This window comes from Emys orbicularis, chromosome 7 (genome assembly GCF_028017835.1).
Source record: "Emys orbicularis isolate rEmyOrb1 chromosome 7, rEmyOrb1.hap1, whole genome shotgun sequence".
NCBI classification, from domain to species: domain Eukaryota; kingdom Metazoa; phylum Chordata; order Testudines; family Emydidae; genus Emys; species Emys orbicularis.
In genome coordinates, this window is record NC_088689.1 from 93,775,252 (window position 1) to 93,800,719 (window position 25,468).

At 41.6% G+C, this 25,468-nt stretch overlaps 1 protein-coding gene across 1 annotated transcript in view; it reads right to left on the reverse strand.

Annotated features, from left to right (window-relative positions):
- The window catches only part of RAF1 (Raf-1 proto-oncogene, serine/threonine kinase), an 89,097-nt gene that overhangs the window by 18,071 nt on the left and 45,558 nt on the right, over positions 1 to 25,468 (reverse strand). The window contains exons 4-14 of the mRNA XM_065408533.1: positions 21,556 to 21,668; positions 19,577 to 19,679; positions 17,374 to 17,531; positions 15,936 to 16,034; positions 14,398 to 14,551; positions 12,487 to 12,546; positions 10,194 to 10,221; positions 9,969 to 10,096; positions 6,041 to 6,158; positions 2,664 to 2,748; positions 1,353 to 1,529 (exon numbers count right to left, since the gene is read on the reverse strand). Coding sequence (XP_065264605.1) covers positions 1,353 to 1,529; positions 2,664 to 2,748; positions 6,041 to 6,158; positions 9,969 to 10,096; positions 10,194 to 10,221; positions 12,487 to 12,546; positions 14,398 to 14,551; positions 15,936 to 16,034; positions 17,374 to 17,531; positions 19,577 to 19,679; positions 21,556 to 21,668 — 1,223 coding nt within the window. The remainder of the gene's footprint in view (positions 1 to 1,352; positions 1,530 to 2,663; positions 2,749 to 6,040; positions 6,159 to 9,968; positions 10,097 to 10,193; positions 10,222 to 12,486; positions 12,547 to 14,397; positions 14,552 to 15,935; positions 16,035 to 17,373; positions 17,532 to 19,576; positions 19,680 to 21,555; positions 21,669 to 25,468) is intronic.

The following is a 25,468-nucleotide window of genomic DNA, read 5'->3' on the forward strand; positions in this document are numbered from 1 at the left end:
TATTAATTATTTTAGTTGCTTACAATTTGGTTTTAAAATTTATTCTGAGCCAAAATTTACAACTATATGCCTAGCAAAAACTGTAAATATATTTCACTTTGTTTTTAAAATCAATTTAACTTGTTAATTTTTATTACATAAAGGGTTACTAGTTTAAGATCCATTTTTATATATAGAAAAGTATTTGATTTTCAGTAGAACCCACACAGGGAGACTAAGACTGGCTGGGTAACCATACTGGGACAAGAAGCATGAGAAGTGTGGACTGGTTAGGCAAACAGAATGGACTGAGGTGGGACAGAGACAGGACAGGCACAGGCTGGAGGGGATGGGGTAGAAGAGTCTCTGACTACTAGAAACAATTTCCTTTGGTGGGGTCAGCAAATATCTGTGAAACCACATGGCAAAGCCTGTGCTCCACCTCCTCTAGTGCTGGTGCACATAGAGGAGAACCTATTACTGCTACTAGTTACTCCATTAGCTCAAGTGGCAGAGATCTGAGTGGTAGATCTAAAAGTTCCACCGCTGCTGAGAACACACACATGTATCAATATAATGCCACACGGTGGACTTTGTTTTTTCAGTTTGCTTTTTTAAAAGCCTTGGATATTACAAAAAAAAACCTACATTAGAAAAATAATAAATTTGCAGAATCGGGCACTCAAACATTAGGAAATGCCAGAATTAAGATTTCCCATGCAACCTTAATTCAATCGTCTTGTGCATATGCATTAAGATACTGTCTTTGATTACATACTATTTTTCTCTAATTTTTGTGTATAATACAAATTTACATTTTAAAATTATATGACCAGAAGGATTTTTAATTGTATTTTTAAGAAGCTCTGAAACATTAAAATTTCAGAAATGTTATTCAGTCTTTCAGTCCCCAGTCAACATTATCTTCCCTAATAATTTGTATACAGTAGAGCCTCAGAGTTACGAACTGACCAGTCAACCACACACCCCTCATTTGGAACCGGAAGTACACAATCAAGCAGCAGTGACCCAAAAAAAAGCAAATACAGGACAGTATTGTGTTAAACGTAAATTACTAAAAAAATAAAAATAAAGGGAAAGCAGCATTTTTCTTCTGCATAGTAAAGTTTCAAATTTGTATTAAGTCAATGTTCAGTTGAAAACTTTGGAAAGAACCACCATAATGTTTTGTTCAGAGTTACGAACAACCTCCATTCCCGAACTGTTCGTAACTCTGAGGTTCTACTGTAACTCTTTGAGGGTTTGGTATCATGTTAATATATATTATTCATTAAGACAATGTTTCTTGTATGTATTAGTTGCTCCTGAAGAAGATCGGCAGATCAGAATAGACAATTTCTAATCCTACTCACTCCATTCCTTGTGCTGTCTGTCGGGCAATATCAATGAGCTGGAACATTTGGAACTTGGTCTCTTGTACATGCAGGTGCTTATACAGACTGCTCCCTTCGCACCACTGCGTAACAATAGCCAGATTGTCTTTAGTCATGTAGCCCATGAACAGCAAAATATTAACATGCCGGGTCTTCCTAATGGAAGAAGTGGAAAGGAAAAGAACAAACATCTTCTTTTAAACATTTGTAAAGTTCCCTGAAATGTATTCTTGGCTAAGGAGACATCAAAGTATTTAGATCTAGAGTTTAACAAAATTATTTGAGGAGCATGTGGATGCACGTGTGCACGATGTTATTTTTAGAAAACAACATATCACAATTACCTCTTAAAAACAGGAAAGTTAGCAGGCATTTTTTTTTTTTTTTTAAACAACAACCAATTATTAACTTTAAAATGTTTCTTCTTAGTTTCAAGAAAGTTATTTCAGAGTTCAAGTAAAGACAGATTAATACAATACTTAAATATAACGTGACAGAATCAAACTACTACAGATTCCGTAAAGGCAAATTATCCCTCTCTTCTATGTTAAAGTACTTTGGAAAGGTTAATTGAAATGGTATCAAAAGGTCAAGCTGCAGTTTGCAGATGACATTAAATTGTTCTGGTTCACAGAAAAGACTATGGAGACATGAAAAAATGACAGATTTAAATACAGTGGAGCATTATGCAGCATGATGGCAGACAAATTTAACTTGTGTAGTGTAAAATAATTAAATGGAGGCAAAAAAAGCTATTCCCATATACATAAAATGGCTCTTAATTATTGGAAACTGCAGAGGCAGTAATTAAAGCAAAGAGGTTTCCTGAGTTGACTAGGGAATGGATTTTAAAAGTACAGAAAATACTATGATGTTATAATAAAAAGGCACACCTTAATCTCAAATATTCTGTCCAGTATCCATCACCCTACCTAAAAGGTGATGAGATTCAAGAGTTCCAGAGAATGGCAACAAAATTATGGCAAGGTTCATATATGACAAGGGATTACAAATGTTAATACTATTTAGCTTAGAAAGAAGAGTTCAACGGATAATGAATGAGGTATTAAAAATTATAAAGGTCTCAAAACTGATCAGTACCTCTATTATCCTGCACCATGTGATAAGGTGGCACTCAAAAGACAGTAAATTTACAGTCCATAGCAGGAAACACTGTACCACTTACTATACAGAAAATTAATTCAACCTGTGACATTCACTTTTGGAAGGGTCAAAAATGCGTTAAAATTAGTAAATGCAAAATTATGCAAACCCGTGTTATCAGCTCACCTTAATACAGCCACTTCATTTCTGAAGGCCTGAAACTGTTCTGGGGTTGGATTTACAACCTTTAATATCTTTACTGCTACATCTCCTGCAAATACATTTAACATAAAGGTTACCAACAACACTGTAACTGTCTTTTAGAGGAGCATTATCGCCTCTACACTTAAAAATTCTGAAATTTCTGCACAATACAGAAATTGGTAATTTGTACACCGGGAGGTCCACAGACAAAACAGACTTTTGTATTTTCATACAATTAATTTGGTGGAGATGGTATCATGTAATCCCAAATAAAAGATCAATCATTTTTCTAACTACTTGAAAAGGTTTTTTCATTATTAAATGGCTAGTAACTGGCTGATGGGACCCCATGTGTGATATTAAACAAAGGCCACTGTACAACATACTGAAATCTGAAGGTATAAACAGTATTAATCTAGAGGGAACCAATTAAGTTGTTTTTCTAAATAAGAGCTATTTGGGGAGAAATGCATCCTCAGCACTTTGTTTCAAGCACTGTATCCACTGTATTCAACAGATTTCCATCAGGAACCCAAATTCTCATTTCTCTTCCCTCTTCCCAGTTTTAGTACAGAAAAATATCTCCTCTTCTAAATTAATAGAATTAGACTTTCATCCTCTCAAAATTAATGTCTAGAGAACAGCAGAATAAACCATGATTTTAATGTTTGAATTACAGTTAGTGGCAAATGAAGCATAATAGTGCATCAGTTCTTTAACCATTTGATACAGCATATTGCAAAATATTACTTGAAAAGTGAATTCAAATTAACTTGAATGTGAGTACCTGCTTTGGATTGCTGGGCCCTGGGTGCTTTAAGCCTCCAGAATTTCAACACAGTCCAGGCACCATCCTGGCTTGGAGTCTCTACCAACACTCTCAAGATGCAGATTCTCTATTATAGCACCATCTTCCAAGAATCTGTACTGTAGCTTAAACACATGCTCTGCCAGAACTTGAGCTGTGTGGGCACTCTTGATTTACAGTTTACCTCTTTAGGCCCATGCAAAGTTAAAGCCAGCAGACACTCAGAATCTTGTGCCAAATCTATCTAACACACCATTGTTCTTTCCTTAACAGCATAAGTTAACACAAATCTAGATGGAATACACATTTCTCCTGCCTCAGTTTCCTCACCACTCTGGAGAGTTTTTTAGGCTTGGGCAGTCGTTTGGGGTGCCCAGGATACTTCCCCAGCAGCTCTCAACTTTTCTTCTGAAGCATGGGAGTCTTTCAGCTCAGCTAGTTTTCTCTGAGCGTGGCTGCTCCATAGCTAAACAGGGCAACCCTGCTACGAAAGTATGCCTCTCTTTTCCCCTCGCCTGTCCAAAGCTTCCAGTTCCAGTCTCAATGAGGCTCTCAAATGTAGATGTCCTCCTACCCTTCCCCACCAGTTCCTTTGTTCTGTTGCTAATTTTTCTTCCTCACTCTCCACTTCACCAGATGCTAAAGACAAGTTGGAGTATCTTCTCCCAGCTCCAGCTAATCTCCATAGTATGCCAACGGTTCAGAGTACAGATATTTAAGTTTATCGACTCTCCATAGTCCTTTGTCTGGTACATGGTTGCTTCAGCCCATGTCAGCAAGTGGTAGATTCCACAGCCAAATAGAGGCACTCCCTGATGCAGCAATTTTATAAACAACTTCATTAGTATCAACCAGAATTCATAAATTGTACAGATTCCCCAAATCATCACACCCCTATTCTTGAACAAATCAGCAACGCTTATGGTGCCTCTAGCTTGGTCTGGAAACATGATTTAGGTTACAGCAATCTGCCCATTTTGTCTCCTTTTATTTAGCTCCTGCTTGGAAGCTTTTAGTGCAATGATTATACTATCAAAACAGTTTGACAGAGAGGCCCGTGTTGCTGTTTCCTCAAACCTATACAGAAAAAGATTCAAAGGAAAATAACCCATTTTAATGATTTAAGATCACCATATGTAACTGCATTAAAAAGGATGTGTGCCAAAATATGCTCTCCCAGAAAGCTGTTGTTTAACAAAGTCAGTGACACACCCCAAATCAGACCTAAGTCAAGTAAACAAGGCTGATTTTGATTTCACTGACAAACATAAGTTAGAACCAAACTGGATCCTACGTAGTGACTTCTGTTGTATCTCACTAGATTTAACTTTTACTTATATATAACTGAAGAGATGTTATTATATATAACATTTTGTTACTATTTAGTATAGTTGAAAAGATCTATTAAAAATAGGGCAAATTTTCTCATGCAGCTAGCACAAGTGTGAGACCCCATTAGTTGATGAGCATACAAATAACCATTTATTGTTATATAATGGACTTCATGTACAACTTTACCTGTATTGTGCACACGCAACATATATATTTAAGGTTTATAATCACAAAACCAAACTTCCTGAAAATCTGGTCCAGGAAGTAACTCAGTAAAGGGCATATGTCAGGTAAAAAACAAAAACAAAAAAGATTCTTCATAAAATTTTACATTGAAGGACATTTTAAAAATTGACTTTCTCCAGTTATAATGGTTTGTTTCTATATTTCACTTGAATTGGACAATGAAAATTAATCAGTTTAATTATTTATAACCAACTGCTATACAGTTTAACTGTCCAGTCCTCATTTATGATGATGCAACATTTGAGCTGTAATATACAGAGAATATTTTTCCTTTAAAAATAGTTTCAATCTAATTTTTCTTTTAACTATGGAAAAATTGCTCTTGATCTTAGGCTTTTTTTTCATTAATTATTATTATTATTATTATTATAACACAATTTGAGATCTAAATTGACTTGGCAATTACAAGTACTGTAGCTATTTTTATGCACCATATAGTAAAACTCATGTAAACAGATATTTTCCCATCCATATCCAAATTCCATTGCAAATATCATACATGCTTGTTTCCTTTCTCTGAGATCACCAAGATGACTAAGCTAACTAAAATTCAGTAGGTGAAAATTCATTTAGATTAGTGTCTTTAGCATCAGGATATGGAATTTCTTAATACAAACTCCATTGCTAGCAACTAAATATCCTTTTCAGGAAAAAAGTTATTGTATCGCATATTAGATTGAAGAAAATAAGGCAAGTCTGTTCTAGCATATTGAACACACGATGGAGTTGTGAGATTTGGATTCTACTCTCAGTTCTGCCATGGACTTGGCTACATGACCATGGAAAAGTCATGACTTTACTGTGCCTCAGTTTCACCAGTTACTAAAGAAGAAAATTTATGTTTTGTGCACATCTACAGACCAAAAGTACTAAAAGTGCAGAGTGTTATTACAGAGTTTCTCTTTGTCTGGATTGCTGCCATTTTACAGTATCAACATTTAAAAAAATACAAAACTAAGTGTTTAGTACTTACCATGCCATTTGCCTTTGTAAACCGTTCCAAAAGAACCTGACCCTATTCTGGTCGAGAGCATAACTTCACTTGCTTCTATTTCCCAATAATAACTTGAATCTCTCTGTCCACGAGGCCTCTGGAACACAAATACATATTTAAGGCACAAGCATGTCAACCATTTGGACAGCTCTCCTAAGTGTTAACATGGCTAGCTGCCTGGACAATATGTTTCAAGGATTGCACCTAAAAATATACTCAACTTGATTCACATTGTCTTAAAAAGATGAATTGCAGAACTGCAACACTGTGTGTGATCTTTGACTAAATGCAAAGATAATTGCCAATATGTTATCTTGTATTCTAACACATACCAGTTTGTTCCTCCATTTTCTTTGCAGGACCCATTTCAGGATTCAATGTTCCTCTTACAGCAGTTGATAACCTCAAAACCAAAAACAGGTAGACAACATTTACCTGGATGATTTTGGCTGCTTATGTTATCAACTGTTGCAAGGGAAAAGCAGAATTGTGATATTAGATCTTCAAAGACAATTGAGTAAAGATTTTTTTTTTAAATTAATGAAATGTAATGTAATGTTTACAGACCCTATCAACTTCTTAAAAATTATAATAGCAGCTACTGATTAAAAATACTCCTGAATAAAAGGTAAATATTTATTAAATGCATTTCAAAAGGCACCCATTGCTAGGGCCCTACCAAATTCGTGGTCCATTTTGATCAATTTCACGGTCATAGGATTTTAAAAATCATAAATTTCATGATTTCAGATATTTAAATCTGAATTTTCACAGTGTTGTAATTGATGGGGTCCTGACCCAACTCTGAAGGCAGCAGCACAGCAGAAAGGGTGGCATGGTATGGTATGGTATTGGCATGGTATTGTATTGTATTGCCTTCAAATCTGGGCACCTGGCCAGCAGCTGCCATTCTCCGGCCACCCAACTCTGAAGGCAGCGCAGAAGTAAGAGTGGCAATACCACAACCCCCCTACAATAACCTTGCAACCCCCCCCCCACACCCCCACAACCCTTTTTTGAGTAGGAAGCCCCATTTTGAGAAACGCTGGTCTCCCCATGCAATCTGTATAATATAGGGTAAAAGTACACAAAAGACTAGATTTCATGGGGGAGACCAGATTTCACAGTCCGTGACGCATTTTTCATGGCCGTGAATTTGGTACGGCCCTACCCATTGCCCATGGTAACTGACAAGATACTAGGGTGGCATTTTTAGAAGTCCCTAAGTGACTTAGAAGCACAAGTTCCATTTCAATAGGACTTATTTTCCAAAGCATCTAAGTCATTTAGGTGCATACCATCCACTGGTCAATATTTTGCTGAAGCTATTGACAAAAATACATATCTAGTTATCTTCTTTATTGCAATCTGTTCCTGGACAATCTGAAATTGGAACACGATTTTTTTTTTTAAGATACTTAAGGTACTGACAGTGTCTCCAGCAACTGTTAAGGAAAAGTACCCAAAGACCACAACCAGCACAAGCAGAAAAGCATTGATTAGGAAGTTTGGGGAAGTGTACAAAATACATACATCTAGATAAGACTACCATATCTGAGTACCTCACAAGCATCAATGAATCCTCAGCAACACTGAGGTATGAAAGAGGAGGACCAAGGGACTTGTCCATGGTTACAAAGGAAATCTGTGGCAAAGCCAGGAACTGAACCCAGATCTCCCAAGTCCCAGACCAGGACCTAAAACTACAAGATCACTACCTCCTAATTCAAAATAATTCAAATTGCCCTTTCATGTTAAAACAACAGCTCTATGGTGAATCACCTTTTACACCAGACTGACATCTCTTACATTTAAAAGGATGCTACAAAGTGATTTAATCCTCTTATTTCATGCATCTTAAAGTGTATAGCAGAATGAAAAATGCATTCCTGATTCCAAATCTTTTTTCCCCCTAAAACTGAACACAGCAGCTCTGAATTGTTAACAACACATGAACACTACACTTGGTGCATAATTTAAAGTAATACGTTTGCACCATGACCAAATGGGAGGTCCTGCAGGGAGGTCTGCGCCTCGCTGGACAGCCCAGAGAGCAGGAGCCACGAAGCCCTTCTCATGGACACCGCAGAGGCCATGGACCGCGCGGCCATGTCTGCTGCATCCGAAGCTCCCTGCAGGGTTGCCCTGGCAGCCGCTGTGCCCTCCTCCACCAGCGCTTTGAATTCCTTCCTGTCGCGCTTCTGGAGGGAGTCCTCGAACTTGGGCAGGGAGCCCCACAGACTGAGCTCATACCGGCCCAGGAGAGCCTGGTCGTTTGCCACCTGTAACTGGAAGCTCGAGGACAAATACATTTTTTTTCCAAATGAGTCCAGCCTACTTGAATCTTTATTTTTCGGGGTAGGGGTTGGTTGGCCCTGCCGTTCCCTGTGGTTGACCAACTCTACCACCAGGGAGTTAGGAGCAGTGTGGGTGTATAAGTATTCATGCCCCTTGGTGGGTACAAAGTACTTGCGTTCCGCTCTCTTAGAGATGGGGGCCAATGAGGCTGGGGTTTGCCACAGGGCATCTGAAATTTTCGCCACCCCTTTGTGGAGAGGCAAGGCCACCCTGCCCAGTGCCGAGGAACACAATACATTAAACAGGGAGTCCGAGGGCTCCTCCATCTCCCCTGCTTGGAGGTGGAGGCTTGATGCCACACTTTTTAAGAGTTCTTGGTGGGCCCTAAAGTCCTCCTGCGGGATGGAGGGAGGAGGGGCCGTAATCGCCTCATCCGGGGAGGGTGAGGAGGCCAGCACGGTACTTTGTGTGTCCACTGGCACCGGAGGGTCCACCACCTGGTCGGTCTCCGGGCATGGTGCCGAGGATGTACGTCCCACCAACTCCTTCCTCAGAGGTCTGGAGAGGGAACTCAACCAGACAGCCTGGTGGGTGTCGAGGGCGATCCACGTGGACTTTGCCCTGAACGGTCGCTGGGCAGCGAACGGCATCGGGAACATTCCCTCGACCAAGAGCGGTATCGAGCCAGGGGTGACTGCGGAGATCCAAGAGGCGGCTTGCCTCTGGAGCACGGGGCCAACATGGACGTTGCTCCTGGTACCGGCATGGACATAACATCCCGGGCCGCCTGCAGGGCCTCCGGTGTGGAGGGCATCCGGACATCTGGGGAGGCCTGCTCTGAATGGGCCGGGCTACTCCGCTTGACTTGAGTTGGAGGCCTAGAGGCCTGTGGGGATCAAGGACTGCCCAACATGGGTCTAGCCTCTGTTCTGGGTTTACTCCGGTGCTGCGGTGAAGGAGGCCTCTTTCTAGCCTTCTTGGCATGCCCCGTGGACGAGGAGCGGTACCAACTAGTTGATGGTGCCGAAGGGTGGCCGCACACTGACACTGCGGTGCCCGGTGCCGACTTGGAGCGGCGCACCGGGGCCGGGGCCAGAGCCGACGCCATCAGAATAGCCCAGAGCCTAATGTCCCTTTCTCTCTTGGTCTGAAGCTTAAATGACTTGCAAACCTTGCAGCGATCACTGAGATGGGTTTCCCCCAAACAGCATAGACAGTCCGCGTGTGGATCACTCAGTGGCATAGATTGCCTACAAGTGTTGCAAGACTTAAAACCTGGGGCACGGGGCCTCTTACTAAACTAAACAACTAACTAGCTACAGGTACCATACACTGAACGAACAAACAGTTTTGGGGATGAGCTACAGGAAAACTGGAGCAGAGCAGTTCCGAAGCACCTTCACTGGCTGCAAGAAGGAACTGAGGGTGGGGGGAGAGCACAGCGCCCCTTATACCATGGAGGCGCCACTCCAGGGGTTGCTAGGGCGCTCCCCTACAGGTACTGCTATGGGAAAAACTTCTGGAACCAATGCACGTGGCGAGCACACACACCTACTGTGGAATACACACGAGCAATCACTCGAAGAAGAACAAATACTACAGTGCTTACAATTTTGTTTTTTTCTTGTGTGTTGGATCCAGGAGCTCTCTCTCTTTGGGCTGGCACTGGAGTTTTGGATTGAGACCAGCCAGTTGGGCTTATATTGTTGGGACTTCCAGACAGAGCTGACGGTGAAGCTTAATACACAAAAACAAAACAGGAAATTATGAACAAGAGAAAATAAATGTAGAGTAAAAGAAAGAATTCTAACTATTTTATGTACGGAAACCTTACCTGACTCACTGTGGCTTCGAATTGCATCCTAAAACGGGAGAGAAAATAAATTAAAATATATATATATATATCTCAACATTTCATAAGATGTCAGACAAAGTGTGGAGGGAGGAAAGGGGTCTGGAAATCAGATATCAGAAAATGTAGATCACCCATGAAATGGTGCTAAAGAGCTTTGATTCAGGGCACCAGATTACTGACCAGTATCTTCCAAAAGAGAATGGTTTAGATATTTTAGAAGTCACAAGAATCCAACAGTTACTTGCTGAAAACATCTAGTTTGCCCCCTTTTCAACCTGGCTCTAATCATGAGCTTGCACAATTAATTTACATAATTTTCATGGGGAAGTTAAACTATATTGCTATACAATCGCTCCTGCTGAATAAGAACCTTCTTGTCAAAGAAAATACTAAACATGTTTTTGATATTCCCAGCCATTGTACTGTCTTGTGAAACTGTTATGCACCCCTGAATTTCAGATAGGTACATAATTCCTACCGTGGTCTACTACCTACAGTGAGTGCATTTAGAAAATCATTATTATTTTGGTACTGCATTGAGAGAGATTCCTTCTACATATAATGGGGAATATTGTTAGAATGTGAACAAACTTTAAAACCAGTAAACACTTTGGAAGTACATACACCCACTGTACCATGTGAGACTGCAAAAGATTGGTATTAGAGTGCAAATCTCAAAGTAAATAAATTCTCACAAGATTTACATCGCTGACCAAAATACAACTTTAAGTTGGCTAAATACTATACAAAGCAAGAACATGCACTACAGAAATGTCAAATATTAAAAAAGAGTTAATAGAAGTCAATTCAAATCTTCCAACCAACTATCCACAGATGACATTTAGATTTCATGGCAGAGCAGAACAATCTACAAGTACCCTACACGAAGGCTTATGGATGATCCATACTAATTCTATTAAGGTAAGCAACACATTTTTAAAGAGTTGTCCTAATTATAATTCCTAAAGATTCATTCAGAAAGGGATGCTGTCATGGCTAGTAACAAACTTTGACCTATGACCTGTGTTTTGAATCAAAACATTCACACATTCCTGCTGTGCTTCTCTGCGCTAATCTTCAACAGATTACAATATGCACAAATCTAACTCTTTGAAGCATTCTTGCATTATACTACCTGTTCAAGAACAGAGACAACCAGGCAGAAAGCAGAAAACTTTATAAGAACCTGCAATCAGTACCAGTGATGGATTTTGTACAGCTGCCCTGGAGTGTAATTTCAGTCAAATGAGTTGAAAAACTCAGCTACTTTAAAGAAAGCCATTTTAAAAGAAGTTATATTTTTAGATTTACATATACATACACCTGATTTCTAAGAAAAACAGCACTTCTACTGCACTTCAATCATTTTATTTTCTCTCAGTTTGGGCTAAAGGGAAAATATTAACCTCTGCTGAATCTTTTTAGTCATGGAAATAATATAGGTGCTCTTTTGAGTAATCACATATACATATATTATACACCAGTACCATAATTTGTCATTTACACCTCATCTTTATGCGAAGTACGAGTAGTGCAAGGTGGCTCACTTGCCAGGATTATCTGGGTACACCTGACAATCATTTCTCTGCCACTGCAGAGTACAGGTGCAGGTGCACCTCAGGCACCTCTGCCACTTTTGGGTACAGGTGCACCCCAGGCTTCCTATTCTCTGGCTGTGGCACCTAATAGTCTAGTCTCCTGTGGGCTGCAATACTTTGATCTAATTATGGTTGTTGGACTTTGTATGTGGGTGGTGGTGGTGGCCTGTGATATACAGGAGGTCAGACTAGATGATCTGGCGGTACCTTTTGGCCTCAAGCAATGTGACTCCATGAGCACACTATTTATTTAATCTTGGTTTCTACTTGGCTATATCATCTTGGTGTGGCCACGCTATAATTCACCAAAACAATTCCCAGAGAAAAGGCCAGACAGTACATTAAAGGATGTGTTTGAGACAAGCTTTTATTTTAAACATAGTGGGGCCAATGCTTCGTTAGTGTAAACCTACTAAAGTGAATGGGTTAACACAAAGATGAATTTCACTGTCTGTAGAATTATCAACTTAACCCATGACTGAAACTATTCTGCCCAGGTATCACCTCCAACTACCGTACTCACATATTAGAACTGAACCAAAACAAACATGCCATACCAACATCTTTATTAAACTAATTTTAGATTAATAATTTCACTTAGCCATTACTGTGGTTTACAGTCTTACAAATGCTGTTAATTGCAAGAAAGCAAAGGCATGAAGAAAAATACCTACTCTTCCCCTCAAACAAAATCGTCTGCACCAGGAACTGGGAGAAGCATTCAAGCTGTTGTTCTAATACAGAGCAATGAGAAATAAAGAAAAGAACAGAGGAAGTAGTAAAAAATAATAGTTTTCAGTTGCTAAGATGAATGAATAAAAACAAACGATCCAGAACTCGAGGAAAGAAAAAGCAGCTTTATTCATTAGCTCTGTGCAGGTTATATTTTTCTCTCTAGTAAGTATAGTTTTAAACTACAGTGAGAATATTAATGCCCACATTTTTGAAAACTACTTTATTAAAAGCCAGTCTTTTCCATTCAACACTGTGTGAAACACCTTCCAAGATTATGTAAAAAGCTATTTGTTTCTGGAAGACTGCACATTTACATTACTTCATTCACAATCCTTTAAGGTATTAAAAAGGTGGGAAGGGATAAAGAGTGGCATCTCATCATTACATTATATGAAACACAAAGATGACAGTGTATTCGTCAAAGCCCTGTGTACTACACAATTATTAGGGAATGTAGATGGTTGTATAATTCATTTGCCTATTTGTAAAACTACCCTGTGAGTAATTTTTGTGACATAAATATGGTCAGCAATGGAGCTTGGTGAAGAGCGAATGAGACAGTGGCCAAGGAAAAAAAAAAAAAAAAAAAAAAAAGGAAAGGTACTTCCCCTATAAAGCCCACCTTGAACATCGCTTCTGCTCCAAAAAGAGCTTAGACGCTCTGACATACAGGCATCTTTCCCCAGCTATAGAGTCCAAAGGTGCTCAGCAGAGAAGCTCCCTCATGAGCCCTTTTGGAGGTGTGCCAGAGGAACCAAATGCAGCAAACCTTTCTGTGTATCTTACAACTCTGCAGCTAGGGATGTGTCCTGAGAAGTTCCAAAATCTATTAGAATAAAGGCTCTGGTTGGTAGGAGCTGTGCAGGTCATGCTCCTCTTCCTGCAAGCCTCCCCCCGCCCCCCGTGAGTTTTAACATTAATAACACCTAATAGCAACTAGAGCTCCTGTTTCAGGCTTGACTGCACTGCCAATCTACAAAAAGAATAGAAGTTTGAAAGCAAGTAGAAGGAGGGAGAATCTCAGCTGTGCTGAACCTTACCACGTAATTCTAGGGTCCTTAATACTAAGGCCTGGTCTACACTGGGGGGGGAGGGGGGGAAATCGATCTAAGTTACGCAACTTCAGCTACGTGAATAACGTAGCTGAAGTCGACGTACTTGGATCAATTTACCGTGATGTCTTCACTGTGGTGAGTCAACTGCTGCCGCTCCCCTGTCAACTCTGCCTGCACCTCTTGCTGAACTGGAGTACAGGAGTCGAGGGGAGAGCGCTCGGGGATCGATTTATCGCGTCTAGACTAGACACAATAAATCGATCCCCACTGGATCGATCACTGCCCGCTGATCCAGCCGGTAGTGAAGACATACTCTAAGTATAGGTCTAATGGACTGCATAGCACAAGAGGCATTGCCTTTAATATTCATTCTTTGCAACTGGCATGCAGATATGCACCACCATCTGACTGATTTATCAATTTGCATGTGAGTTTATGTTTTTTAAATGGCAAAGAACACATTCCAAAGGACCAACAGTAAGCAGCTGTGCACCAAATCTGGTCATGCTCTTGCGCAGTAAGAGTGATCTGTTAAACTTCTTAACATTAGGCTCCACCAATTCTTTGTAAAGCAGCACAAAACCTGTTAAAAACTTTAGCAAAGGTGAGAGGCTGCAAGCATGAAAGATAAGATACTTAAATCTCTAGGCAGACGTTGGTCACTCTGGGCTTTCACCACTTACCAAACTAAGGGAAGATGTTAAGCAGAAAATAGCAACAACAATTAAAATACTGGTTAAATAACCAGTAGTAGTTTTAGATGCGCTCTACACAATTTCTTATTCAGCATATTACCTCAATTATCCTGTTGTCTACAGGCATGGTAGTGCTGACCATATGGACATTTGGGGTGGATGTAGATCTCTGTCTTTGGGAAAGGGAGCCCTCAGAGGAAGGATTTGATGTGTTGAATGTGAAGGCATGAGGCGTAGAATATCTGTGCTGGGAACTAACATGAGGAGAGGGAGAAAATAAGTCACAGTTCATTTTTCTTTCTATACTAGTTGTAAATTACCGTATAGTACATCTTGCCTAAAAACAAAAACACACAGAATCCAGGAAGGATTAGTACTATTTGCTGACTAAGCTATTTAGCCAGTTGGATTTTGCCCAGTTTAATTTAGGAACAAAATCAAAGGGTTTTAAGCTAGGTTTTAACAGTTGGCAATACCTGCCTGGCACATTCAGCAGCAGTCTGTGGTATTTTTGCCATTATTTAATTTGTTACTCCTCATCTCAACTCCTGCCAACTCATATTTAATCAGTTGTTAAAATACTAGCTCAGTTAGAATTAATACAGATCTGTGAAATTTAAGCAAGACCCTTCTTTCAAGCCTAGTCAATTTTTAGGAGTTTAAAAAATAGTTTTAAGTTGCTGTGAGAATTATAGTTTGGGAAGGGGAAATAGATTGCTGGGACTGTTCAACTGTTCACACAGAACAGCTTACAAGGAAGTCATGGTTCCTAATACCAGCTAAAAGGAGCCCAATACAGTTCTATAGAAATCAAACAACAGTGGTTAAATAAAGAATGTAATTTCTCTAACATATGGCCAATACTGGATTACAGCTGAAGCAAAGAATTACCAATCAGGGGCATACACTTCTGGCCTGGCCTAACCTCATCAGTCTCTAATACTGCAGGGAAAGGGACCCAAGTGTGAAGTAAGGGTCAGAGGATATGCTGCATGGAAGGAGAATATGCATTTAGCATCTAAAACGACACACATTTTCTTTAATTTTCAGAATTTCAAGGGTGGTATATTTTCTTTAACCTATTATATACTGTTTCCTTTTAAAACCCCTCTACTTAGGTTAAATAGTAAGAACATGTAGTATCAAAACTGATGGTGTTTTAAAAGCTTCTATATATGACTCATGCAAAACAAATGAATCATCCATTTTCACACATGTATTACATGACTGGTTGTGCTCTAATGGGGCTATTGGCACAATACTGTCTGAAGGAACCTATATTCTACAGCATATTACTTTTTGATACTGATATTTTTAAAGACACAACAGTATCAAAAATATTTAAAAAAACAAAAACAAAACCCCCCACACCTTTAATGATCTGATTTAAAACCTCAAGACTAAAAATTCAAAGCCGTCAATCCCAGGTGCAAGTGTTTCTTAATTCTAGGAACTGTAGAAAAGCGGGATATTACATATCTTATTTACAATTTCTAAATGCAAACAGATATTAGCATTTCAGCCTTAACACTAAAGTGATGTTGTTTTAGCGTATTCTGTCCATCACCAGTATTACATGATCATTCCATTTTATTGAAACTATACTTCCCAAAACAAAAAGTAGTGGAAATAGCTTACCTAACAGGCATCCGGGAGACAGACTCACGCATCCGTCGCATTGTCAAGGGAGGTAGTGCAGGGACACCACTGTCACTGATATTTGAATTAGGGAACAATCTGAAATATCAACAAAAAGAATTACAATTAAGTACGTACTACATTACATCCTGATCAATGCTACAGAAAAAGGTATGATTTTAGGTTTCTGTTTTTGCATTATGGTTGATTGCTATCATGCAAAATATTATATTTATCCATATTTATACAAAGTTTGTTTTCCTGCTCTGTCTTTAAGCTTATGGTGTGCTCCATGACAAATAAACCCCTATATGTCCTTACAGACCTAATGATTTTTTCTAAGTGTTACTTCTAAATTAAACTTTGGGTATTAGCCTTTCCTGGCATGACATTCAACACCAAACTGCTAGTGCAAAGGAGCTAAGGGAGGTTTAGAAGTTAGCACTGAATCCTACAATTTATCCTACACTCTTTGGGCTGGTCTACATTAGAAAGTGTGTACCTACACAACTAAATTTAGTTAAACTAATATAAACTACTAATGTAGATGTACTTGAACCATTTTATTCATTTAAATAGGTTTAATTCCATCTGCACTAGGCTTCAGTAGCAGTATAATTAAATTTATTTTAAGTTGATTTAGTTACACTGGTGCAGCTTCCTAATATGAACCAAGGATAAAATTTTCAGAAACCTCTTAATGACTTAGGCCATATCTACACTTACAAGTTTACAGCAGCACAGCTGTACGAATACAGCTGTGCCGCTGTAAGAGTGCTCAAGTAACTGCATTATGCCAACGGGCGAGAGCTCTCCCGTCGACATAATAAAACCAGCTCAATGAGCGGTGGTAACTATGCTGGCGGGAGAGCGTCTCCCATCGACATAGCATAGTGCAAATGAGTGCTTATGCTGGCAAAACTTATGTCGCTCGGGGGGGGTGGAGGGGATGTCACACCCCTGGGCGAGAAAAGTTTTGCTAACGTAAGGACTACAGTAGACATGGCCTTAGAAGCCTAAATTTCATTGAGTTTCAAAAGGACTATGGGATCTCTGGGGTCAAATTTTCAAAAGCCCCATAGTACCAATAGTACTCTATGTCAAAAGGGTTAATTTTTTCCTTAGACAAAAATGAGATGTACAAGGAACTCTTGCATACTTCCATGTTGAATGAACTTTGAGGTGACACTAAAGAAATTAGCTGGACATCTGCCATGTCTTTGTCTGCTTGTCCCAGAATATTATTTTATAAAAAGAGCCTAATATACTTCCAATAGTCTTACTGTATAAACTGGCTCGGAGCAGATACTGATGGTTATTTCATCACATCAATACACATCTTTTTGCTCAACAAACCATAACACTCACTGATATTGAGACGGAGTCTGAGATTCTTCAGTCACAGAGACTGTTAGTATTAGTAATTAAAAGTTCTTACAAGAGTTGCCTGATATTGCTCCAATCCACACACATGGTTGGGACTTTAGTGCTGCAGTGTTCATGGAATTTGTAGCCACACGTCTGACATCGGAACCCATTTAGCAGGAACTTCTGGCATATGTCACAGAAGGCAAGCTTTAGAAACGTCTTCCGAGCCTAGAACACAAGTTAAATGGTTAAAATGTGTACACACACACACACACACACCATTATGGTAACAGCTCTGTCAAGTGGCTCAGATGAATACCTAAGGATCTGGCAAAAATCAACTGTAAAATCATGAATGAAAACTTACTATAAAACTGCTCCAAACCAAATATTGAACTTAACACTACACTTGAGAAAGTTTGTGTATTTGTGCTGTTACAATTATGGATATTTTGTAGACATTTGGTGAGCTCTTTACTTAGCTATTTAATACTGAAATTTAAGTGTATCCTTGCAAGATTCAGAGCACCATCTTGTTGCCAATAAGGTGCTTGGGAGTTTTGATATTGACTTCAATTAAGAGTCTAAAACTTCCTTCATATAAAGCACCAATCACATGACCTTGGACTTTTTTTTTTTTTTTTTAAATAGTTATAGAATTGTGTGTATAAAAGTATATAAGCTATGCACAAAAGAATGCTATTTAGTAGTTATATTCCTTATGGCAAATTTCTTTTTAGGTGAACGTTGGTGTTTTTAAGCATCTTGACATCTCTTTACCAAGACTTTTGGGAAGCAAGGCATACAACAGTCCTTTCCCCCACAATGTACAATAAAGGTAGGATCCAAATCTGGGTCCCTGCCCACTGTGGAGTAAAAGATTTTGCACTTTCTGTTCTGTCTGGTCACAAACAAGTCCACTTGTGACCTACCCCAAACAGAACAATGGATCAAATAAATGGGGCATTGTTGTGTCAATCATAACCTTTCTAACTGACATAATCTGCTAAAAAATGGTTAGTCCTGCCTGACTTATCAGAAGGGTTTCAGTCTTTATCCAATATCCCTATGGAAAAATCAAATCTTGACAGAGAAGATTGGAATGAAGTTGCCCATCAGTTTAGATAATGCATGGTCACATTGTGAAAAAATCTGGCCATATTCCATCTTGATAGAAGGAAGAAAGGCCTTGAGAGCTAACCTTATTGCTCTCCCTTCCCACACAATTAAACGTAGCCTGGCTTTCTTTTGCTTCTAAGTACCACAGACTTAGAGCTGACATAGATCAGAACTCCAACCCTGCTTGGATATATCTGTTGCCCTATCTCTACTGAGTAGGGTATTGACTGGATCCCAAGCAAAGGAATCCCATAGCATGCTGTTGGGAAGAAACTATAATCAAAGAGTCTCTCACCTCCTGAGAGAACAAAATTCTGTCAAATTGTGAACATTGCCTCATATACAGCCTGCAAAGAGATGTCATGAATTTGCAGGATATCAACATGCTTAACACCCTGAAAAAAACAACAAGCCTCTATAACAGACTCTATAAGTGGGCTTCATCGTTGATTTTTTTGACCGAAGAACCCACAGGCTCCAAATGCAAGTCATTTTCAGAACCTGAACCACCCCTGAGAAGGCCATATCCTTAGAAGCCAATCATGCACATATAGATACACAGGATAAACCCAGGTGATGAAGACGGTCAGTCACCAGATACAGGCATTTCATGAATTTGTTTAGGACTATTGCTAGCCCAAAAAGCAACACCTTATTCTAGTAACAATCACTGTCCAGCTGATACCATCAAAGCAAGTGAACATGCATGCCAAAGAAACCATGAATACTTTCTCTTTGCATAAGTGGTGCGCATTTTACTGAACATGTAAGAGAAATTATTCAATTTTCTGAAATAAAGACTAAGGTGAAGACATCCATTCTGTTTTGGGATTAGAAAATACTGTCAACTGGAGTGTAAAGAAAACTCTGCTTAAAAACCTGATAGAGGTTCAGAATTTTATTTCATTACTACTATTGTAAATGAAAGAGGGCGTTGCCACATGTTCTAGACCAGGTCTGAAAAATCACTGAGATTAGGGAACTAACACCTGTAAATAATCTGGGGTTGTTGTTGTCATTCTGGTTTTATTAATTAACGTATTTTATTGGGAGAGATGATACTGTAGCATCAAGATCTAAAGTTGCTTCCCATGTTTAGAAAGTCAACTGAACCAGCATCCTGCATTCAAAATACAGAAGAAAACTAAACTTACAAAGTTGTGTGTTGTAAGTGGAACATGATCAAGGAAATCTACTTGCAGTTCCTCTCCAATCAAGGAGGCAGCATCTGTATTCCAATCTAACCGTGCTTTTTTGCTAAAAAAGGGGAAAAAATTGAGAAGTGAGAATAAACAGGTCTATTCAATAATATAAACTGTAATACATGCTCCTGTAACATGAAAACAAATACAACCAACCTCTTAGAATGAATGGTATTTCAGTAGGTTTTTTTTTTTTTTTAAAACACAGAATTGTAATTTTTCAGCAATAGCAGTTTAAATACCCTACGTGGGTTGTCATATATTTTGATTGTTTTTATAAGATATAAGGCATCCAGATGCTATGGTGATGGGCACCGTAGAAATATCTTTATAAACAAATGTACCAAATTATGAATGGCAAATTTAAAGTGATATAGAAACCATATTATGTGCTTTAGCTCCAAAGTTACTTGAGACCTCAATGCAGACTCAGTTATACAGAGATGAATACCCACAAATGACTGTCTCATGATTGTGGCTTCAAAAAGCACTGAGCCCAAGTCTTCCGAGGTGTGAAGTTAATACATTAACTCAATGAGATACCTTCACTCTCTCAGCTTGTAAAATAATCATTTGGTATTTAATAGCAGCACCTCCTCAGCCCTACAAAACGCAAAGGAATACCTGAGATGAGACTTAAATCCATAACATTTTAAAATTTCCAGAGGAATTTATAACATTAAAATTGAATACAAGGATCCTTATTTGGAGGAGTCAAGCACATATAATGCTGAAGTGAGCTATCTTCAAATGCAGGAAGAAAATATTGTATGTTCAAATTTGAACACAATCTAGCTAGATTAGAGTGATATAAAAAAAGTCTGTAAAAAGCAGCTAACTCAGGTTTTTCCTTCTTCAGTTTTGATACAGAAGTGTACGCATTTTCCATGGTGTATATAAAATCCTTTGCATTATTCCTGAGGGAATCCTGCACCAAAAAAATTAAAAATTCTGTGCCAAAAAATAAAAATTCTGCAAAGTTTTGCAAATTTTATTTGACAATAAATAAATGTGGAGGCTCCAGCATGGAAGTGGGGAGCACAGGCCACTGGCTGCATGGAGAGGGGAGATCACCCTGAACCCCACCCCCCAGACATGGACTTGGTGGTGAGGCTGCACCCATCTCTGACACTGTACAAAGGCTGGCCCTGCCCCAGAAACACCCCAGGGCCTTGCCCCTCTGCGCCAGGCACACCAGGTGTGGATAGACAGGCTGAGCCTGGCAGGATCCAAATGTGGAGGGGCTTAGTGGGGGGGATCCAGGTGTGGGGTGAGAGGGTTCTGTGTGGGGCAATCTGGGTGTGCGTGGATCACTGGGTGGTTCGGGTGGGGGGGATCTGAATGCACAGGAGCTCGTTGGGGGTTCCTACAGTGAGGGGAGGTTTCTGGGGGTGGGTCTGACCCAGCCCTGGCTGCTCCTTGCAGGGAAGAGGAAGTCTCATCCTCCCCTGCCCCCAGCCCAGCTGGGACTAGCAGCTGAGCCATCGGTCGGGGTCTCCCCAGGGCCTCACCCCACCCCCGCGGTGATTTACCTCTCCACCGGCTGCTCCAGGCACCTGAAACAACGTGCCCACACTGCTGGGGAGGGGCACATCACTGCTCTTGAGGCTTCCCTTTGCTTCCCCATCAGAAAGTCATTTTTCTGCAGGGAAGCAAAGAAATCTGCACATACACAGTTGCATAGAAATCTTCCAGAAGTATGAGCATTTAAATAAAACTAACATTTAATTTCTTACATCATTCAGCATGCTTAAGGAGTGGCTTTTTGAATAAGAAATTTGAGAAGAGCAAAGAAAGCATGAAGAGAGTCTTCACAGCCAAGTTAGACTTCTAAAGAAATTAGCAAAAATGGGGGAAGAAACCACAGTTTCTGCTAGTTTAAAACCAGGATTTGAAAAAATCCAACAGGATGTTAAAATTGTGCTTCTTACCCTTTTTGTTCATTAAAAAGTCGAAAAACTGCACAGCATTCTGGCTGCAGACCTCTGACTTTGAGCGCCTTCATAAGACAATCATGTAGGGTCATCCCATTCCGCACATTTACCTGTGGACAAGAGCCAATTTTAATTTAAAACTCTAAGGAGGACATAAAAAGGTTTAAAATACCATTTTTCTGATCTTCATATTCTACATAAGACTAGACATCACATTCTACACATCACTACAGTAAAACTAGACTTAGTAGCACTTTATTAATAGAGTTTGAAATTTTAAAAAAAGTGTGCCTAACATGCCACACTGATGACATGTACAAGCATTTCTAGGAGCAATGCTAAAACAGGTTAATAAAAGATACTATTTCCTTCAGAATTTAACTGAACAAGTCCATCCAAAAATCCATCCAATATAGCTTTCCCTAGAAAACAAATGAGCCTTACATCATGTCTTTAATGTAAACTTATCTGGAGCTCTCAGTTCAGTGTGTGAAGGAGTAGTGAACTCAATCATCCTGCTACCAGAACAGTTTCCAAACTTTCAAAACCAGAAACTGAGTACCTCAGCTGATTTGAGGTGGTGTGACAATGGAGAGACAAAGGCAGTCTCTTAAGTAGCCAGATCCCAAACCATACATACAGGGCTATATAAGATCAAACACCACACAGAATGGCACCCAAAAGGAAATCAGCAGCCAATGCCAATAGCTGATATTGCTGCTTTCTCATTGGCTGCAACTTCAGAATGGTCTTCTAATGCAGCTCCCATAGAATGCATTGTCAAATCTCGATATGATAAAGGCATGGGTAACTGTGGCTAGGTCTCCCTTCAAGATGAAAAGCTGTAAGTCTGATCAGATGTACATAGCAGTGCTTTTTGGCCATCAATGCTACCTTATGATCCAGAAGCATCTCCAGTTGTGAACCTCCTTAACAAATGGTATATTCACCCCCATTTAAAAGGGGGCAGACCTGCCTTTGCTACCCTCCCTAAATGTTTAAGAACAAACTACTATGCTTAGTAAAAATTATGGTTGCAGCATGTGGTGACTATTCAACTTCTGGGCTTCTGTGAGGATTTAAAACTTCAAGATAAAGAAAAGTTATCCTTCCATACAAAAGTTTCATTTTAATAGTTATTTTGATTTCTATGAAAGTCAGCAGAAAGCAAGAGGAAGTTAAGGCACTGTTTGCTTCATTCATTTGCCTTGACATTAAAGGAAGTGAAAAAAGACGGTTACTTACCTTCTGTAACTGTTGTTCTTCGAGATGTGTTGTTCACGTCCATTCCACATTAGGTGTACGCGCGCCGCGTGCACGAACGTCGGAAACTTTTCCCCTCAGCGGCTCCCGTCGGGCCCGCAGGGTCTCCCTTCCCGCCAGAGCGGCGCCCCGCCCCAGCGTATATATACCCCTGCTGGCCCGACCCTCCCTCAGTTCCTTCTTGCCGGTGACTCCGACAGAGGGGAAGGAGGGTGGGAAGTGTAATGGACGTGAACAACACATCTCGAAGAACAACAGTTACAGAAGGTAAGTAACCGTCTTTTCTTCTTCGAGTGCTTGTTCACGTCCATTCCACATTAGGTGACTCACAAGCTTACCATTGGAGGAGGGTAGGAGTCAAGGAATAACTGATTGAAGCACCGCCCTGCCGACCATCGCATCATCTCTGGTCTGATGGTGGATCGCGTAGTGGGCTGTGAAAGTATGAACCGATGACCAGGTGGCTGCCTTGCAGATCTCCTGAAGCGGGACCTGCGCCAAGAAGGCCGTCGAGGACGCTTGGGCCCTAGTAGAGAGCCTGGATCGGAGATGCAGGCACGTTGGCGAGCTCGTAGCACGTGCGTATGCAAAGCACGATCCACGCCGACAGGCGTTGCGTCGAAATAGGCTGGCCCTTCATCCGTTCCGCGATGGCCACGAATAGTTGAGTCGACTTGCGGAAAGGCCTGGTACGGTCCAGATAGAAAGCCAACGCCCGCCGCACATCGAGGGTATGCAGGCTACGATGGCGTGGGTCCGTATGGGGCTTGGAGAAGAACACCGGCAAACAGATGTCCTGCCCCATGTGAAAACTCGTGACCACCTTAGGGAGGAACTTAGGGTGAGGCCTAAGCTGCACCTTATCTTTATGAAACACAGTATAAGGAGGCTCCGAGGTGAGGGCCCTCAGCTCCGACACCCTCCTAGCCGAGGTGACGGCCACGAGGAACGCGACCTTCCATGAAAGGTGCGTGAGGGAGTAAGAGGCCAGGGGTTCAAAGGGGAGCCCCATGAGCTTAGTGAGGACCAGATTGAGGTCCCACGGGGGTATAGGTGGGCGAGTGTAGGGGAACTCCTATCCAGCCCCTTGAGGAATCGGACCACAGTGGGGTTGGAAAACACGGACAGCCCCAATTCCCCCGGGTGAAAAGCCGATATGGCGCTAGATGCACCTTAATAGAAGCGGGGGCAAGGCCTTGGCGCTTAAGGTGCAGCAAGTAATCCAGAATTAGTGGTACCGAGGCCCGCAAGGGCTGGACGCGCTGAGGCTCACACCAGAGGGAGAAGCGCTTCCATTTGGCCAGGTAGGTTGCCCTTGTGGAGGGCTTCCTACTACCCAGGAGGATTTGCTGGACCTCCTGAGAGCACCTGTGCTCCGCCTCACTTAGCCAGAGAGCAGCCATGCCGTGAGATGCAGCGATGGCAGGTTCGGGTGGAGTAGGCGACCTCGGTCTTGTGTTATGAGGTCGTGAAGGAGGGGGAGGGTTATCGGAGAGGCCACGGACAGCTCTAAGAGAGTTGTAAACCAGTGTTGACATGGCCACGCCGGGGCGATGAGAATGACCGTCGCCCCGTCCCTGCGGGTCTTTAGAAGGACCCTGTGAATGAGTGGGAACGGGGGGAAGGCATACCGCAGGCTCCCGCCCCACGGGATTGCAAAGGCGTCCGCCAGAGAGCCCGGACTGCGGTTCTGGAATGAGCAAAACTGTGGGCACTGGCTGTTGTCCATGGTGGCAAACAGATACACCTGGGGAAACCCCCACCTCAGGAAGATTGAACGGAGGATGTCCCGCCTCAGCCTCCACTCGTGTGTGAGATAGGACCGGCTGAGATGGTCCGCCAATCCGTTCTGGACCCCGGGGAGATATGCCGCCCGAAGGTGCACTGAATGGGCTATGCAGAAGTCCCAGAGGAGGAGAGCCTCGTGACAGAGAGGAGAGGACCGGGACCCGCCCTGCTTGTTTATATAAAACATAGCGGTAGTGTTGTCCGTCAGACCTGACACGCCGTGCCCTCTTATGGTGGCGTGAAAGGTCTGGCAGGCGAGGCGAACCGCCCTCAGCTCCTTCAGGTTGATGTGAAGCAACCGTTCCTCCCTGGACCACAAGCCTTGAGTGCGTAGGTCCCCTAGGTGCGCCCCCCACCCCAGGTCCGACGCGTCTGTCACTAACGTCAGAACTGGTTGTGGGGCGGCGAACGGGACCCCCGCACAGACCTGCTGTTGGTCGAGCCACCAACAGAGGGCGCTCGATACCCGAGCCGGGATCGTGACGACCATGTCCAATGGGTCGCTGTTGGGGCGATATACTTGGGCCAACCACAGCTGCAGAGGCCGGAGCCTGAGGCGGGCGTGTCCAACCACGTGGGTGCATGCCGCCATGTGCCCCAGGAGCTGTAAGCAACGCCTGGCCGTGGTCGTGGGGAATCTCTGAATGGAGGTCACGGCCTCCTGGATTGCCAGGAAACGCGATACGGGAAGACTCGCCCGCGCCGCCACCGAGTCCAGGACTGCCCCTATGAACTCCAGTCTCTGTGTGGGGACTAGTGAGGACTTGGGCACATTGACCAACAGGCCGAGATCGCGGAACACTTGTAGCGCCAATGTCACGTGGGCGTGAACCTCTGCCTCTGACCGGCCCGCTAGGAG